Source organism: Lutjanus erythropterus, chromosome 12 (assembly GCF_056507025.1).
Source record: "Lutjanus erythropterus isolate fLutEry1 chromosome 12, fLutEry1.hap2, whole genome shotgun sequence".
Lineage (NCBI taxonomy): Eukaryota > Metazoa > Chordata > Actinopteri > Lutjaniformes > Lutjanidae > Lutjanus > Lutjanus erythropterus.
In genome coordinates, this window is record NC_139328.1 from 4982916 (window position 1) to 5001587 (window position 18672).

Consider the following 18672-nt stretch of genomic DNA (forward strand, 5'->3'; position numbering starts at 1 on the left):
ATTATTTTTGGAAATGTGAATCAAAATACACAGAATACATACTTTAGAATTGCAATGCATATTGAATCCACACTCGAGGATCGAGATTGTATCGAACCTGGAGATAAGTGTATCGTCCCATCTCTAATATGATGTCATTAGTCGTGATATTGTCAGTATCATAAATTAAAACCTAGAACCGTCTGTCATTAACATTATGACTATCACATTGGGAATAATAGTGCAAAATTAGTGTGCATGTAAATGTAGTTAATGACAACACCAACATGCAGTTGTTAAGCAGGTATAATGTTTACTTAAGTGTGTTAGCATGCAAACATTTGCCAGTTTGCACTAAAGTCCAAGTCCAAGTGAGGCTGATGAGAATGTCATTAGTTTTGCAGGCATTTGTTGTAGATAAAAACTCAGGTGATATCTTAAGTCATTCTCTGGGGTCCATGAATGTCTGAACCAAATTTCACACCAATCCGTCCAACAGGTAGGTGAGTTCAGGTATTTTTGTCAGAAAATAAGTCGGTTACATTATCGCGACAGCTTAAAACGTAAGAGGAACCTTATATCAGGTGTAAACGCTCTTCTTTATCCTTGTTGTTAAAGGAGCAGTTTGCAGAGAAATGGATAATCAGTCACTATCTTCTCACTGCTGTCATAAACTTTGAGATTTGTCGGAGCACCAGTAAATTGTGAGTTCACGCTGCTCCTCTGTCCTGCTCCTTGAGACTGTTGTTTGCAGACATTCCCATGCTATGTTGTTTTTCTGCACCTGTTTAATATTTGCTTTTCTTATCCACTTCAAATCTGTAACCCAGCAGTGTTTAGATCAACACATCAGCTTGCTCAACACGCATGTTCCCACGAAACATTTTTGAGATTTGGGAGGCGTGTGCATCAGCTCCTTTGCGACCTACGGTTACCCACAACACCCCGCTCTGTGTAGGTCTGCAGAGACCCATACGTGTATCTTCACTATAGGTGCAATCTTGCTGTGTTCTCATGGCCCTGCAACCCGCAAAAGACAAGCCAGAGAATGACTGGCTCTTTGCCTCTCGTCACCTCATGTCGAGTCTGAAGTGCAGCCAGCAGTGCTTCAGCCCCAAAGCAGTTTATCTCCAGCGGTGTTACTTTATTACAAGAGCTCAGATTCATGCTGAAGAAGGGACCACACATACTGTACACTTGACAGGACTGACTCTTCTTTCAGCCTTTAATGGGTGTTGTTTGTATTCGTCAGCAGCAGATTTAAGAGTTTTCTTTGGGTCTGAGCTGCACTGTAGTAGCAGTGAAAGACCGTAAGACACACACACACACACACACACACACACACACACACACACACACACACACACACACACACACACACACACCGTTTTTCATCTCTGAGTGTTGATGTTAATGGCACTGAGTCATAATGGTTCCCTGTTCTTGGCACTTTGAACACCATGCTAATGAATCACATGTGTGCGGGTGGATTTGTGTGTGTAAGGTAGAGTTGAGTGGGGGGGCGGCTGCGCTGCTCTGTGCAGTAGGTGGTCTGTGTGTGTGTGTGTGTGTGTGTGCGTGTGTGTTGTGATAGGGTGGGCTGTAAAGGGGGTGGTCTTTTTCTGATCCTTGGAGGTAACTTTTTGCGAGGCTGCTATATGTACATGGTGGTGCTTGATGCCACACACTGACGCGCACACACACATCCGTGCCCTCCCGTAGAGTTTCAGTCAGACCGGTGCTGCTGGTAGTAACTGGCATCACATCACAGAGGCTCCGCAGTTTGACTCAGGCGACTCATTCAGATGGTTTGCCAACAAAAATCACTTCTGCGTGCCGGTGGGATTGAAGTGCCTCCACATGCTGGTCGACCTGATATCTTAAATTAAAGCTTCTTTTTTCGCAGCGTGTCACACCCTATCATGTGTCAGATGAAAAGGCCACTTTTAATCCTTGCTAACTCATTGATCAGCACTTTGAAAAGGCAATTGCTATAAGCCTGATTGTACTCCGAAACCGATGGGACGTCAAGAGCGTGTCTGCCCAGTTTATCCACTCTCCCCAGTCAAACCAGCTGCCGATGCTGCAGTCACTCTCTGCTCTGGTTTTATCTGCAGCATTAAAGTCAGGGGTTTCTCCAAGTGTCACTGCAGACCTGCCGTGTGAAGGCTATTTGCACTTTTTGTGTTATCTTTTTAGTCATTGTTGTACTTGATCAGCAGCTTTTGTACCCTGTTTGCACATTGCACAATTTATAAATTACACAATCTGGTTTGCTCAGTAAGCACTAGAATGTCTGTGTTCTTACCTGGCAGCAGTAAATTACCTGCTCAGAAAAAGTTGGTGACTAACACTTTGATCCAGATGAGGGATTGGCGCAAATTATTTCTTTTTATGACTGTCAGTTAGTAAAAAAAAAAACTTCATTACTGTTACAAATGACTGACTTTGTCATTTAAATGACTCAAAGTGATACTATCAGAAATCTATCATCAGTTTCTTAAACACAGCCCCTGTAGACTTTGACAGGTGTTTGTGAAACGTTTATTTGCTTCTTCACAGAAAAAGAAAAACCGCCAACCTGGGGTTCAAATGGTAGAGAGCATTCTTACTTACTGAAGTTAAATTTCTAGGCTTGAAAAAAGTATGAAAATGTGTCTAAACTTAACTAATGCTCGTTCAGAGAAGCAAACATATGGAGCTCAGCCTGCAGCAGTTCATCTAGAGAGCTTCTCTAGACTATAGAAATAAATACCTTCGCTCATCATGTGCAGATAAAAGGATTGTTTTGCCTTTTTCACCTGCCTCGCCTGTATGACTAAGCTGAGAATGTTTCCTTAAGAAAATAGTTTGCCTTACATTGTAATGCATGAGCCTTTCATCTCTCACTTTCATGTTATCAATAACATTTTAGCTTTTTTAAGTCACTGCTGGCCGTGTTTCCTTTAGAGTGATTAGATGGCAATGAAAGTCTCTAATCAGGCTCTCCCTTGGAGATTTTCCTTCCCTTCCCATTTCCTTTTTTTACGTCTTTATTCCTCCCTCTTTGTTCCCGAAAATAAATGAAGAGCAGAGCGATGCAGCAGCAGCTTCAGAGGCTGTCTGGAGGGACGACATCCTGCAGGGTGAACAGGGTGCAGACAGGGTTGAACAAAACAAACATTGAGTTTTGAACTCCCTGTGCCTTGCTATAAAAAGTTGCATTTACTGCACCTTCCCGTAATATCTTTTTTATTTACGGTCACTGTGACTGAGGCCTGATTGCACAACACTGTATATATGAATGAAGTATCTGCAGTATTAATGCCCTGAAAATGTTAAACATGTTTGGAAATCCAGGACATATTATGACAACATGCAGTGGATTTAATTGCTAAAGCATGTATCAACCAACTTCAGCTTTTCTTTATTTTCATTTTTTTAGAAGAATAAACTTTCAGCCTGAAGAAGGTTTTCTTTTGAATTTCACAAGAAATTTCTGAGAAGCTGCCCTAGAAGCTTCCCGTTCCCCAGAGCTTTGGCGAAAGCGAGACGTGTCACAAGAGGGCATGTGTGTGTTGCAAAAATGGTAAAGGAAATGCGTGAGTCTGCGTTTGTATGAGAAAAACAGACAAATGGCAATAAAAGGAAGTAAGAGCGCAGGGGCAGAGACGGTGGAGCCAGAGCTCCCACACGGACTGTGGGATGTGTCCAGGCTTGTTCTCATCAGGTCTGTCAATGATTAGCAGCGAGAGGAATCACAACTCCGACCCGCTGCAGCGCTCGAACACATCAGCCCACTCAGTCACAAACACTTTCAACACTGAAATCTTTACATTTCTGTAGCTTATTGTTTGAATATAGATATCCTGCGGTGTCAGAGTTTCAGTCATTGTTGTACTTCAGCAGCTATCGGCCGAGCTCATAGTGCACACACTGAAACAATGTGACGGTATTGTGCCATGTCCGGCAGCAGAGACGCTGAAGCCCCAAAGTCTCGCAAAAGGGACCAGAGTCCTGCACGGGTCCAGTTTTGCAAACCACCTGCAAACCTGAGTACCTGAATCGACCCATTGCTCGCAATTGTCTACAAATCAAATCCGGACCCACCTGGTAGGGCTGAACGATTTTGTGATTACTTTGACTGATGTTGCACTTGCAATTGAATGATAATTTTTACATCATTATTCTTAAAATGATTTTCTTAAGTCTGTAGAATATGATGAGTAGGTCAGGTCATCTCTGCAGCATGACAGTATTAAGTTAAAAATTATAGTTTTTCCTTTAAGAAATATTTCACCTCTTGCCATTTGAAAATTGCAGTAGGTCATGGTGTGATTTTGACCTGTTAATACACGTCCCTTGACCCGACCTGGGATTAAACACGCGCACACTCACTTGTCACTCGTCACTTACTTGCGTTCACTTCACTTTCACTTTCACAATGGGAATGGCCATTTTTGCATCACAATTTTTATTTTCACTGACAAGAAAACAATTAAAATCATGATGATGTGACATTTTTTGGGGTCTGAACTAAACAAACATGTTTTCTTTTGAGGAGAACAGCATTTGATGGTCAGAACATCTCTGCGACACTGCAGTACTTCATTATAGTCCTGTTTTGCCACAGATTTCCCTTTAACAAAAAAAAAGTGCAGCTTCTGCAGTTCGGATAATTGCACTTGGCCATATTGCAGTTTCAATAATATTTAGATAAAGTGTGCAGCCCTGATACTTTTTGGCACTTTTTAGCAGCAAAACCACTGACAAAGTCTGCCAAATTTCTCCCAAACATCTGATTTGGTCTGTGATGATGTATTGTCCACAATTTGGTTTCCTCCGCTGGCGATTTTTTTCCTCTGTCATCCGTTTGATGAAGTAGCTAGCAGCTATAGCCTTGTAAGTGATACCCCATTATTTGCCTGGAGGTGGGGTCAAAGTTTGTCGTAGGCCACAATGAAAATAAATCCCGGCATTATAAGATGATTTAAATGTTAATACAATCAATGTCTATTCTAAATTTCTCCTGAAATAAAGAGGCATGTTTTCGTTCTCACAGTCTGCCCGCTCGTTTTTTTGTGTGTTACCTGTGGGAGCAGGACTCTGAAAGGGAACCAAAGGGAAAAAAAACAAAAAGACATAATCTTCTGGAATTTCTCACTACATGTTTGCACAAACGCTTGCAAAAAGAATTTGCATGGGAGTGCCTCAGCTTTGCGTGCAGTAGATGATGAGAAGGCCCCACTGCTGATGTCATTTTAGGGAACAACCCTGCAGAGGAAGAGGAAGTTTAGAACAGGAGTCGTTGGTCCTTATTAAACCAACAGCTCTGTGGTTCGCAACACACTCACCTGCACCGCCTGTTAGTCAAACCTTTCCCCGTCTGAATATTAATACGACACTCTTCTCTCTTCTCTGCACAGACAGTGTTACCGGCCTGTGCTCCTGTGTTTTCTGCTTATTCATTCTGTTGATTTTATCTGATGCAAAAGGTGGTTTTTGCACAAAGCTGCTCTTTGATCTGCCAAGCAGCTGTCATCATCACAATCAATTCTTTGTGTAATCTGAATCAACTGTGGGGTTTTCCTGCTTTAGAGACAAGCTCATAATGTTTTACTGTCTGACTCTGACTGGACCTAAAAGGTGCAGCGACTGTAAAGCCTTGCGTCCGTGTTTTATCTGTTCTTAAGAAAACTCCTTGTTCTCCTCAGTGTGTTGTTCAAACTTTTCTTTGTTGTTCTTCATTCCAGTATTGATTTGCCAGGATGTCTTCGAAGGCTCACAGTTCCAATAACATCGCCCATGCCCGGCGGACGGTGCAGCAGCTGAGAATAGAGGCGAGCATCGAGAGGATAAAGGTATAATGCAAGAATAAACCATGCAGTGCATCCACTTAGCATGCATCTGCACTTATCATCATGTCACCAAATCCAACATATTATCTGTTTTTGTCTTTATTTCAGTCAATTTCGTATTATTTGATTATTTTAACATGTTGTAGACAATGGGGGTATCGGAATTAGAGTTTACTTAAATAAAATCCACTTTTATAATAAAATAATTTATGCCTTTGCAGAATAATATATCACAGAAAAAAATATGAGAATTGTTTTAAAAGAGTGAACAGTGTTTGCCTGACATCTCAGTTCATTTTGGATTTGATGCAGACCAAAACTCCTCAACCAATCAGAGCAACGAAACGTGATGTTATGCTGAGTAAGAGCGTGGTCATGCATGCACAAATTTGTGTGTTCACTTTGCGTGGAGTTCAACTTTGGTGAACTTTGACTAGCAGAGTCACAGCCTCAACCAATACCAAGCAGGCGATGGCCTCTTCCCCGCTGAACAGTACAAACTAAAACATTTGAGGCGAGAAATACACACTGCTGAGTTTTGTGCGCCTGGACCATGGCGCTTGACTTTTTAAAATCTGGACACTCCTCTGTCAGTCACAGTATCAAACCCATCCTGTAAATGGTTGTGATTGGCCAGAAGAGATCCAGGATGTGTGAAAAACTGTCTGAACAGGAGGGTGGCTGGACGTGTCCGTGTCACTCCTGTATAACTTAAAACGCTGGTTCTTTAGGACGCTGGTTCCCAACCTGGGGTCCAGGCTCCCTTTAGGGGGGGCGCTAAAAGTCACAAGGGGGTCCCCAAGACTTTGTCTGCTCTGAGGGCCTCAAAATCAGATTTGATGAATGACATATTTATATACAAAATTATTATTTCACCTCTTCATCACATTAAATCAGATGTTATTTGGTTTTTATCAACCAAAATTATTTTTGTGACAGAAAGAAAGAAAGACGAATGTTTAATTCTTTAGCGCATTTTGTACATTTTCCTAAAATGATAGTTGCTAACAATTGATTAATTGATGAATCATTAATAATTAATTATATATAAATACACTTTTTTTCTCATTTACATTTCTTTTGTTATTTTTTTCTCATTATTTTAAGTTTCATTTTAAGTTTCCTTATCCAATGAATGGCTCCGCCAGACAAAACAATGTCAACTGAGGTGTAATTAATGTCATTTCTAGACTATTGATTATCAATTAATAAGTTTTCTCAGTTGAATTCTTATTTGGCAATTAATCAATTAGTGTTCCTCTACAATCTTCCTGTACAGTTCGGCTCAGCAAATATCTGACTTATTTTAATTCTTTATCCAAAAAGTGAACTCAGTCAGCAATTTTAAGCCGTTTCAAGAACTTTATCCAAAATCCAAGAACTTTTCAAACCTTGAAAACATTAAAATTCAACCTCTTTCAAGGTTTTTCCAGCACCTTTGCAAATGCTGCAATTTATACCAAACTCTGGGGGGGCTCCTAGGAAAAAAACAGTGCATTTGGGCGTCTAACTGATAGACCATGTTCACCGTTGGATTGGCTGATTGTGTGTAAATATTTCCAGTGAACATCCCCTTGTTTCTTTGTCTTCTGTAGGTGTCCAAGGCCTCTGCAGACCTTATGAACTACTGCAGTGAACACGCCAGAAACGACCCTTTCCTTATGGGCATCCCCGCTTCAGACAATCCCTTCAAGGACAAAAAACCCTGCACTATATTGTAGTGGATGCCACTTAGCCTTTATGTGTTTTTTTTTGGCTTATTAATGTTGCTGTATTCTTTTTGTTGGGAGGAATGAGGGGTGGACTGTGATCGTATCATTACCGTGTGTTCACCTATTCTATTAACAATCCAGAAATTCAGCCACCGTTTTATTAAAAACAGCAATTCGCAACGAGCAAAGAAAACCCTGCGAGCCTGTCCTTTACTCTCTGAAATTATCGACCCCACCGCTCGGTTTGAGCTCTGACCACTAACAAGACTTTGGCTGCATGAGTCGGGATGGCTCTAGGTACATAATGTCGATAAAATAATAATCAGCAGCAGATGTTGTCTGAATATTGCAACAGCTCTGTCACTTCCTGTGTCAACAGTCTTGTCTGCGCTGGCTTGTGACTGTTATTGTCTCTTTGGTTTACCTTAAAGGAACAGTTTGGATTATTTGAAGTGGGGCTGTATGAGGCACTTGTCGATAGTCGGTGTATTACCTGCAGTAAATGGCATTTGGCATGACCTTTGCGCGGAAGCTAAGCAATGTGTTGCTGAGCACAGGGTCAACAACAAAAGACGCTGTTCCAGTTTAAGTGTACTCTATAATAAGAACATTTCCTCTGCTTTACTTTGCCATCAGACAGACTTTTTCAATGGGAAACCACCGTTATACAAGCCAAATATCGCTCTCTTCCACCCAACCAAACTCCATAGGTGAAATCAGTCATTTTACCTCACAGAGCACAGGAATTGCTGGCCTGGTGCTGCGTTCGTCGGTTAGTTAGTTTGTGTTACTGTGTGTCTTCAAAATCACACAATAACACAAAACAAACTAACAGATCGAGGCAGTGGTGGACCAGCAGCTCCTGTGTTCTGGAAGGTAAAATGAGTGGTTTTTCATATGGAGTTTAGCTGGTTTGGTGAGAGCAAGATTTATATTTTATTTTTGATGTTGAACTTTTTAAAAGGCTAAAATTCCTTTTGTTGCTGAGCCTGTCCATAACAGTTCATTGCTTAGCTTTTGTGCTGTTCACCCTCTCTGCTTCTCCACGCTCAGTGTGTGCAGACTGGCGACTACAGTCAGTAAGTACCTCATACAACCCCGCATCAAATAATCCAAACTATCCCTTTAAGTGGATTCATGCAGCCAAAGTTTCCCTTCAGTCATTTAAAAGCATCTGAGTTTTAAGATGGATAATAATGGCTCTTATTGTGTTCCTTCAGACTTCATTCCCATCAGTATTTTTACAGTTTTTTCTGCAGTTTAGATCACTGAATTTAAGGCTCAGGTTTTACCTTGAGCTTCTACTCAAATGTTACCACAGTGCGTCTTTGATCGGGGCAGTAATGTCACTATAACTGGTATAAAATTCCTCAAAAGTATTCTGCAACCCGTCACAGCTGCAGCGGCTCTGACTGGTCCACGACAATCCATATGCCGTTTAATCCACTGTTTTCCTGTCTAGTATTTGTAGGTACGACTGTCGTGATACGGTGCCGTCTTAAGCTGATTTGATCAATCGTCATGTTGATATAAGTTCCGTATAAACGCCTTTAATCCAAGATCATCTTTGCTCAGATTCAAGCCATTGGGATAATATGACCCCAGTGCTGTGACGCTTTTGGAAATTTGTCAGTTTGTTTTTATTTTGTTTTTTGTTTTTTTTACCGGAAGTGTCAGCTGACATCGTGTGTAGGGCAACACTGTGTAACAAAGACCGTGGGACCAAGCCAAACCAGTGCTACTGCTTTTAAAAACATCTCAACACGCGTCTGAATGAGACTATTTTTAGCCATTCCCTCTGAAAACTCCTTACTGTGGTACTACGCTATTTTTAGGACGCTGACGGCACGAAGCACGCCAGCACGTGTTACGCAACACTGTGAGCCACGCCTATTTGCTCATCACAACAAGTGTCTTATAGTCGAGCGAATGTGCACATTGTTCGTTGTCTTAAAAGTGTTTCTTTGGCACAAGTGTTGTAGGTACAGATGCAAATGTTAAAACCACTCTCACGAGACTGCTCTCAAATCCTGTCCTTCAGTTTGAACTAAACGTTTGTGTCGGTGGGGGGGGTCTTCAGTCTTCAGTCTTAACATGTCCTTCATGTCGTGATTCTCTGGGGGAACGTATCTGCTGTGGTAAAATTTAACTAGAAAAAAAAATAGATAGCATAAATTAAAAGTTTCTTTCACTCTAAAGCCTTACTTATGTTTGCCTTGTATCATGAAGAACTCTTAATGGGAGGTACATTCCTTAAAAAAAAAAAAAGATGTTTCTATCAAATGTTTTTATCTGTGGGATGAAAGTGATTTGTAACAATATCGTGCCATCTGTTTTTGTCTACATGTCACTAGCAGAACATGTTAAATTGTGTTTCACTTACCTGGTGCTCTCCGCTTTTTTCAGCCGTTTCGGTATTGTTGCCTTCTCCAAAGGGTACGTTCAGGTCTTCGAATCAGCAAGATCTGGTGTTATTATCCAGCTGTATTTTTTATGATTGTCTGTCTCTCTAACAGTCGGTTCTTCTTACTTGCAATAAATCATTCCTGTATGCGTCTTAAGGAAAAGTTTCAGATGACCACTGCCATGTCATGATTCCTGTCCATGCAGCGACTCCGTAACGGCCTTATTGTACCATTGATAGATTAATTTAACTGTCAGAATCTGCATTTTGATAAATGTCTTTATTAATATACCAACCTTTGTATGAAGACTTAACTGAGATTAATAAAGTGAAGCATTCCTGCAGTACAATTCTGTACTAATATCTCAATAAAGATGTGTTGTGCTGCACAGTCAGAGGATTTGAACTTGTGATGACCACTTTATCTTTACACCACCTTTTCCTCAGATTTACAGCGTTCAGTGCAGAAACTCGAGTTTGCCCTTTATTGTTTAGATGGAGCCCGGCCAAAAGAGATCTTCCCGCAGTGTATCTGGGGCCATTTCCTCTCATTAGCCGTTTATTTATGTCTCACGCGGGATACGAGAGACCTCAGGCCCTCTCGCCGTGGCTGAACACAAGGCGACTAAATATAGAAAGAACCAAACCCTGGTTTCCACTCTTGGAGAGTAGAGTTGCTATTTTGGGAAAATGTCTGTTTCGCCTGAGAGTCTGTTTTCGTTCTCCGTTGGTGGCCACTCGGGGCTCTCTGACCTTGTTCCTGGCCAGCTGGTGGATAAACAGCTTGTTTAATTTTCTCACACGCACAATGGGAAGATCAGACGGGAATAATACTCATTGTCACCTATTGTAGCAACTGCAGAAATACTGAATTGGATGTGACAGCTCTCACACTTTACACAGACTGATGATGAAGTAACATTGTCACCTATTATTTATTTTTGAAGAGCGTCTAACGTATGAATAGACTTTGCTTTCCTCTTGTCTTTTTCTCACAGATTGTGTTGTTATCCTTGAACGATCAAATGACTGTGGGAGAAGCCAGGTGCGTGAGCTTTGTGTAGACCGAAGAACACCTTCCTTGAAAAACAAAAATAGCTCGTGCAGTGACATTAGATGAGATTAGGTTTTGTTTTAACTTTGACTTGTCAAGTCCTGCCTTGTATGTATGGACAGAGGTGTGCCACGTTATCTAAAGAACATCAGAATTACTTTAAATTTGGCACCAGTGCCAACTTGAACTCAAGGATGAACTTATTATATGCTGGTGATCAAATGTCAAAGTCATGTCTGTTCCTTTTTTGTGAATACAGTATCTCAAGAATGCCTGGACGGAATTTCTTCAAATTTGGGACAAATGTCTACTTGCACCCAAGGATGTGAAATGGTCAGAAATTGGAGGTTAAAGGTCAGATCTTGTAACTCAGGCGTTCATATGTTAATTATGACAATATTTCACATAAATATCACAAATATTTAAAGGATAAAATGATGAGGTGATGACATTTTACATCCAAGCCGTCAAAGATCAACCTCACTGTGTCGTCATGATGTTGTGCAACTCTCTTATCAGTCCTCTGTTCGGTGCTGTAAAAATAGTCTGTTAAAGGGATAGTTCACCCAAAAATAAAAGTTAAGTTGTTATCTGCTCACCCTCATGCTGACTGAAGGTCAGGGTTTTTTTTTTTTGTTAGTCTGCAAAACACTGCTGGAGTTTCACAGGAAAACTGTGTTGCAGAATCTCCCAAACAATGGAAGTGAATGGTGACCAGTTTTCAAAATGCCTCCATACTGCTCGTCTGGTATAATCCGTGGCTCCAAGCTAAGGATCTGAAGTGAAGCTGCAGGCTAAAAACATGGTGTAAATAATATTTTTTTAGTCGGCTTGGCATGTCGGAGCTTTAGGAGAGTTGGATTACACCAGACGAGCAGTATGGAGTATATTTAATTCCTTCAAAGTCTTCACTAAGTGTACGACTTTGGACAGGCTTGGATGGAAACTGCAACTTGACTGGTTGGCCACAACTGCACTGGATTATTATTATAGTTTTATATTTCATTGATACACTTTGTGATGAGCATGAATATTCCATTTTTTGCCCCAGTTTTCTCCAAACAAATCCATCAAATCAAACAAAAGTAAACATTCATAACACAGCAAGAGCAAATAGGCAGAATAAAGCAAACAAAACAGCACAAACCAAAATCAACCTACACATGTTGTCCACTGTTTTATTGTCCTATTTCCCCTCTCTGGTCATCTCTTCCATATGCATTCAGTATCTTGTTTTTAAACTTATTTAATGTTGAAAATTACCATAGAGTAACTGTAATGCAATGACTTTTAGCTTTAGTTCTCACAGATTACATCTTGAATATACAAATCCCATGTGATGAAGTGTGGCTTGGATTGTTCTCTGTAAGTGGTTTTGTTCATTCTTGTCATGATGCATGCTTTTAAGCTAACTTGTTAGGCTTTGCAGAGGTATTCCTGTTATGCACAAATATGACACAGTGCCTGGATATTCTCTGTAAGCATGAATGCCCCTGAAGGCCTGCAGCATGTCCCCCAGCAGAGCTCAGCCTCTGCAGTAATCCCAGTTTGTCATTGTGCAGCAATGTGAGAATCACGGGGGTTGGGGGTGTCGGTGGGGAGGGGGGGGGGGGCACATGGCCAGCGGCTGGCTGGCTGGCAGGCAGGCAGGCAGGCCGGCCGGCTCACTGACCATGTGCCTCGCTGTGAAAATCTGCCCTGGCAGTTACAGTGTCAGTGTGTTGGAATGTGCTGATGTGGGGGAGAGGAAGGGGAGGGAGGGAGGACTGGAGGGTGAGGCTGGTGGTGGGTGGAGGGTGTGGGCTGACAGAGCAGACTGCAGTGGCACCTCTGTTCTTCTGGTAGACTCAGACTTTTGAGTCCTTTTTACTCTGTAACTGCCTCTGCAGCCAACACTCCCAGTGTGTGTCATATTTATTTTATATTATCCACTGTACTACAACTTACATACTTGTACTTTACTTAAGTATTTCCTATTTATGCTACTTTATACTTCTGCTCCACATATAAATAACATATAAATATTCTACCTTTTACTTCATTATGTATATTTTAACCCCATATCTAGTAGTTTATTTTTATATTTAAAACATATAATCAACTCAAAAAACATGATTCAGCACTATATTAAAGGATAAGTGTGTAGGATGTAATGGCATCTAGTGATTAGCTTGCACCCTCCCCTTCCAAGCATGTAGGACAAACTACAGTGGCTGCAAAACTCGCACAAAATGCAAAAGGTTGAACTGAAATCCAGTGTTTGGTTTGTCCATCCTGAGCTGCAGCAGAAACATGGTGCAACATGGTACACTCTGTGCAAGAAATCTTGACACACTGGACCTTTAAAGGCCCTGCATACTCATTTACATGTTGCTGATTATACTTTTGATCATTCTTATTATATGTATTCAGGGGTTGCACAAAGCTATGACTGGATTTAGTCAAGGTCACCATGTGATAATCGGAATTCTACATTTGTATCTCATCAGGCAATAAAACTCATAAAATATAAAAGCTTTTCATGGTTCTTGTTAGCATAAAATATAAAATGTTAAGTTTTAGATGCTCCGGGGTTTAACACTCTGAAAGGGAGCATTTTGCATATGTTTTATACTTTACTTACTTTTAGCTAATACTTGTACTTTGACTTGCACATTTGTAGTATCGCTACTGTTATTGTAAAGGAAAACTTTGGCACTTTTCATGTGGATGTCCGGGCAGTGTCGATGGAAAATATTGTCAATAAAAGCAATATATTTATCGTTGTGTGCTGTATTGGCCAAGAAAGATGAGTTTTCCTGCAAATTGAAAAGTGCAGCAGTGCCTACATGTACCAGGATGCATTGCAGGCAGGCTTGAGACGCCCATGCTTAAGCTCCATTGTAAGAACATAGTGTCAGGTGATAAAAATACTGATCTAGCACACCCCCCGACTACCCAGATGCGAGACACTAGAAATCCAAGCTGAAAACAGCATGTAGTTCTTCCTGCATCCAGTGACATCACTGTGACATCACTGGATGCAAGAAGAGCAACAGATTTGGCTAGTTACATGCTAACCAGTCCTGATTGGTTGTTTGATTCGGACTGGGTCCAGTTTTTTTAAAAACCTAAGTAGGGGCAGATTCTCACAAACGCTTTTTTTTCCAGGAGTAATTATTGTCAGTGACATGCAGTCATGTCAGTCAAAATGAGTTATTTCAGCCAAAGTTATGATGAAATAATATTGCTTACTGTAACTTTAAGTAAATGATCTGGAATCTTCCTCCTCCAGTGCCCATAAATGAGCATTTTGCAGCTATGAATCACAACCTGTAAGGGGAATTCCACCCTAACATGGAATGTGTAACATATTTTTAAAAAATAACACCCAGCTGAGGTTTGAATATCTAGATTTTTCTTGGCTTGACATTTTCTGATCAACATTTTAATTCTGCATTAAAAAAAAAAAGTTTGATTTTAAGTTTATGGACCAATTCTAAAACGTGTCACCTGATGAAAACGCTTCAGTTTTTGATGCTTTAATTTGCAGCTCAGTGAGAGAGGTGTTCTCAGGTTGACTATATTTTAGGGTGGATTTCCCCTTTATTCTGAAATACCGTTATCTTAAGCTGACATTTACTTTCCCCTCACTCCAGGTTTAGTGGACTGATTTCTGTATGTTCACAATCTCTGGCACAATGACTGAGTATCATACAATTCTATATACATTATACCACAGGTTATACAATATGTCCCCCCAGGACAATTCAAAGTGCATCGTGACTTATCAGGTCATCATACTCTGTTCTATTTTAAAAACACACACAGTAGATAGTGCCGCACATACCTGAACTCTGACCCACAATGCAGCACAGCCAGCAGACACTAATAACGGTATGCAGTAAGACTCACTCAACCTTTTTTGGGCCGGCTTCTGTGGAAGGCCGGGTGGACATCAGCCCTCCGCCGACCTGCTCCGATCTTAAAATAACCCTTTTTCCCTTTCGGTCACAACAATACCACATTACATCAGTCAGCGTCACGCCCTGCAGTCACACGCCAGAGTGACCTTTCACACAGTGCCAACAGAAACCACTGTGACCAGGAAGCCTAACACCTCAGGTACCAGTCATGAGCTGTTTGAGGAGCATTTTTACATCATCTCATCATGAGTTATTTAAACTCTTGTGCATCCTTAACTGTCTTCATTAGTCCTGCCTGTGTGTCACCACGTAGACCTCATACATTATAACCAATAATAATAGCTAATGTTACGGCAATATCACATGTTCAAATAAAACATTTACAAACTTCCTTTGATTATTGTGTATTGGTAGGGTATAAACTAATCCTTAAAACAACAGGCAGACTGTACATTGTATTTTATGGCCCAGTCAGTTACAGTAAAGCAGCCTCTGAATCAAAATAAAACGAAGAGAGAATGAATAATACAGGTGATGCAAAAGACCAACAGCAAATAAATAAACAGTGGTGGAAAAAGTACTGAAAATCTGTACTCCAGTACAAGTACTGTTACATCACTAAATATTACTCAATTACAAGTAAAAAATACTGGTGTTAGAAATATATATAATGCATACTTGTAATGCATACTCTTGCAATGCATACTTACTTATGAGTAAAAGTGCAGGCTTGCAAATCTACTAATAAAAGTACCCAAAATGTAACATAATTACAGTAATTTGAGTACTTGTAATTAGTTATTTCCACCCTTGTAAACAAATGAGCACATTAGAAAAAATCTGTAATTCTCTAAAGTGTGTTCTTTCCTTTTTTAAAAGCTTTCAAAGATCATATGATGTAGATATTTTGTGTTTTATGTGTCTCCCATAAGCTTCAGTAGACCCGACACTAAAGTCTGACACCAAACAGAGCCTAGACTGTTGGTTAATGGTGTAATAACCTTTGCTTTTTTCAGTTTCCTTTTTCTACAGTAGCCCAGAATGGACAAACAAAGCAAACTGTAGTTTTTCCCATATACTAGTTAGGGGAGGGTGAGACGTCATGTTTGAAATCTGCAAGCTCACCGCTAGATGCCCACTGAGTCCTGCACACTGGCCCTTTAAGTGCATTTAGTTTGCATTTAAGTTCACTTATTATCATCAGTGTCTGCAGTGGGGGCTTCTGGGTAATGTAGTAATGAGTATCAACCTGCTAAAGTGTGGGACACTGAATCTCTACCTGGGGTGCTGAGACCATCCATCCATCCATCCATCCATCCATCCATCCATCCATCCATCCATCCACCCATCTATCCACCCACTCATGCATCCATCCATCATCCATCCATCCACCCATCCATCCACCCACTCATGCATCCATCCCTCCATCCATCCATCCATCCATCCATCCATCCATCCATCCATCCACCCACTCATGCATCCATCCCTCCATCCACCCACTCATCCATCCATTCACCCACTCATGCATCCATCCCTCCATCCATCCATCCCTCCACCCACCCACTCATGCATCCATCCCTCCATCCATCCATCCATCCATCCATCCATCCATCCATCCACCCACTCATGCATCCATCCCTCCATCCATCCATCCCTCCACCCACCCACTCATGCATCCATCCCTCCCTCCATCCATCCATCCATCCATGCATCCATCCATCATCCATCCATCCACCCACTCATCCATCCATCCGTCCATCTTCTATTCTTGCTCGTCCTGTTCAGGGTTTTGAGTTTCTGGTTCGTCTAACCTGCATGTGTTTGAAAGAGAACACACACAATGGAAAAACACACAACGCACTGTGACTAGATTAACACAAAATAATAAGTGACGACAGTCACAGGATTCATGCAGGTCACATGACCTTTTAATTTCACGCCTCTGTCATGTTCATATTATAACGTAAACCCTCGTCTTGCAGATGTAGAATGAAACCAGCTGGATGAGCACAGATTAATTCTGACTGGGTGGCATCGTTAGCATCCATGTTAGTTTTGTTTTTTAACTGTTACAGTGTGATCAATACAAAAACACACTGAAAAGCAAGACTGAAGTTAATGAAACGTTAAATCACATTTAACCAGAGGTGGAAAGAGTACTGGAAGTCTGTACTCAAGTACAAGTACTGTTACATTGCTAAAATATTACTCAATTACAAGTAAAAGTACTTGTGTTAGAAATAACCTCTCCAAACTACAGATGCAAACTTTGTACATTTGCATGCTAACAACTGATTTATCATTAATAATTTATAAAATACAAAGCATGTTTTCCCCTCAGTTACGTTTTTTTTGTTGTTGTCATTTTTCCCTTCATTTTTCCCTCACTTTAAGTCCAAGATTATTCAACAAATGGCTCCACCAGATAAAACAATGTCAAAATATAGTAGAAATAGCATGAAAACACCTTTAATTGGTTAAATCTCAACGGCAGTTAATTGATGAATGATTAATCATTAACATCCTTATTCCAGCTGTGTGCTGCTGCAGCATTTTGTCTTGTTTTTCAGTTTCATGTCCTTGTTTTCATTGACAGGTTTGCACTGTAATTCAAATAGTACTCAGTACTCAACTATGGGTTTAAAAGTAACTAAGTAGATTACATAGTGTAATGCATACTAAATTACAAGTAAAAGTGCACACTTGAAAATCTACTCCTAAAAATACAAGTAGCCAAAACGACTTAATTACAGTAATTTGAGTATTTGTAATTAGTTACTTCCACCCCTGCATTTAAGACATTTTAAAACCTAAAATTTAGATTATTGGGTTTTATAATTTTTAAGATTTTTAAGGGCCCACAGACACCCTGCAATCAAGAACACCACATTACATTAATTGATAGGAAGGGAGTAAAAATAAGCAGTGTTATATTTTACAACCACTTCTACTAATTTGCCAGATTTTATAACAGATTGAATGAAGCAATATTAAAAGTCACATGATTTCTCACATGAAAAGCTGAACTGGGTTGTGCAAGTCAAGAGCAAACTCTGCCTGCTCTCTTCTTGTGACCATGACTCGGCAGTTTCAGCGGGGATTGCCTGCCTTACATCAACCCGGTGACATCACCGACATTCAACTCCAGCGAGATCACCTGTGAGTGTGTGTGTGTGTGTGTGTGTGTGTGTGTGTACGGAAAAGGAGCAGGGGGAGTGGAGGGAAAAGTTGAGAGCAGCTTGCACAACAGATTGCATGCCAGTGCCTCCTTCAAAAAAATGTTTCCAGGGAGTCATGTGGTCTCCAGTAATCTACGCCACAGATTCTGGTCCCGAGGGCAGCGACACAAATAGCACGAAAACACCTGATGAAACCTCACTTGTGTTGTGCATAATTTGTGTAATGAAACATGTGGAATAGATGTATCCCTCTTTAACTGTGCAGCATGTGTGCAGCTGTCACATGCTCCCGGCCGTCACCTGACTCTAGGAAGTCAGCTGGCTGAAAAGGCTAAACTTAACCGTCCAACAAAATCACAGAGAATTGGTGAAAAGGGGAACCCGTTTGGATGAATGAACATGGTCCTGCTGACCGAGGCAGAAGCCCGTGCAGAGAGAGCGCTGAGGATTATTGTTCTCTTCAGCTCAGAGATGGCACTGAGGCCACAGAGGCCAACATGACCCCTGTGATCTGCACGTGACTCCTCTTTACAACTGCTAAAGGTCAGAATTCAGCTCGGCTTTGCTAAAATTTCCAGAAATGAAAATGAAAACACGTGCAG

At 40.9% G+C, this 18672-nt stretch overlaps 1 protein-coding gene across 2 annotated transcripts in view; it reads left to right on the forward strand.

Annotated features, from left to right (window-relative positions):
• Positions 1 to 8207, forward strand: part of gng12a (guanine nucleotide binding protein (G protein), gamma 12a) — a 38190-nt gene extending 29983 nt beyond the window's left edge. For both annotated transcript variants that reach the window (XM_084732016.1, XM_084732014.1), the window contains 2 exons: positions 5712 to 5819; positions 7412 to 8207. In XM_084732016.1, the coding sequence (XP_084588142.1) occupies positions 5727 to 5819; positions 7412 to 7537 (219 nt within the window). In that variant the 5' untranslated portion in view covers positions 5712 to 5726 and the 3' untranslated portion in view covers positions 7538 to 8207. The remainder of the gene's footprint in view (positions 1 to 5711; positions 5820 to 7411) is intronic.
• The last annotated feature ends 10465 nt before the right edge of the window (positions 8208 to 18672 follow it).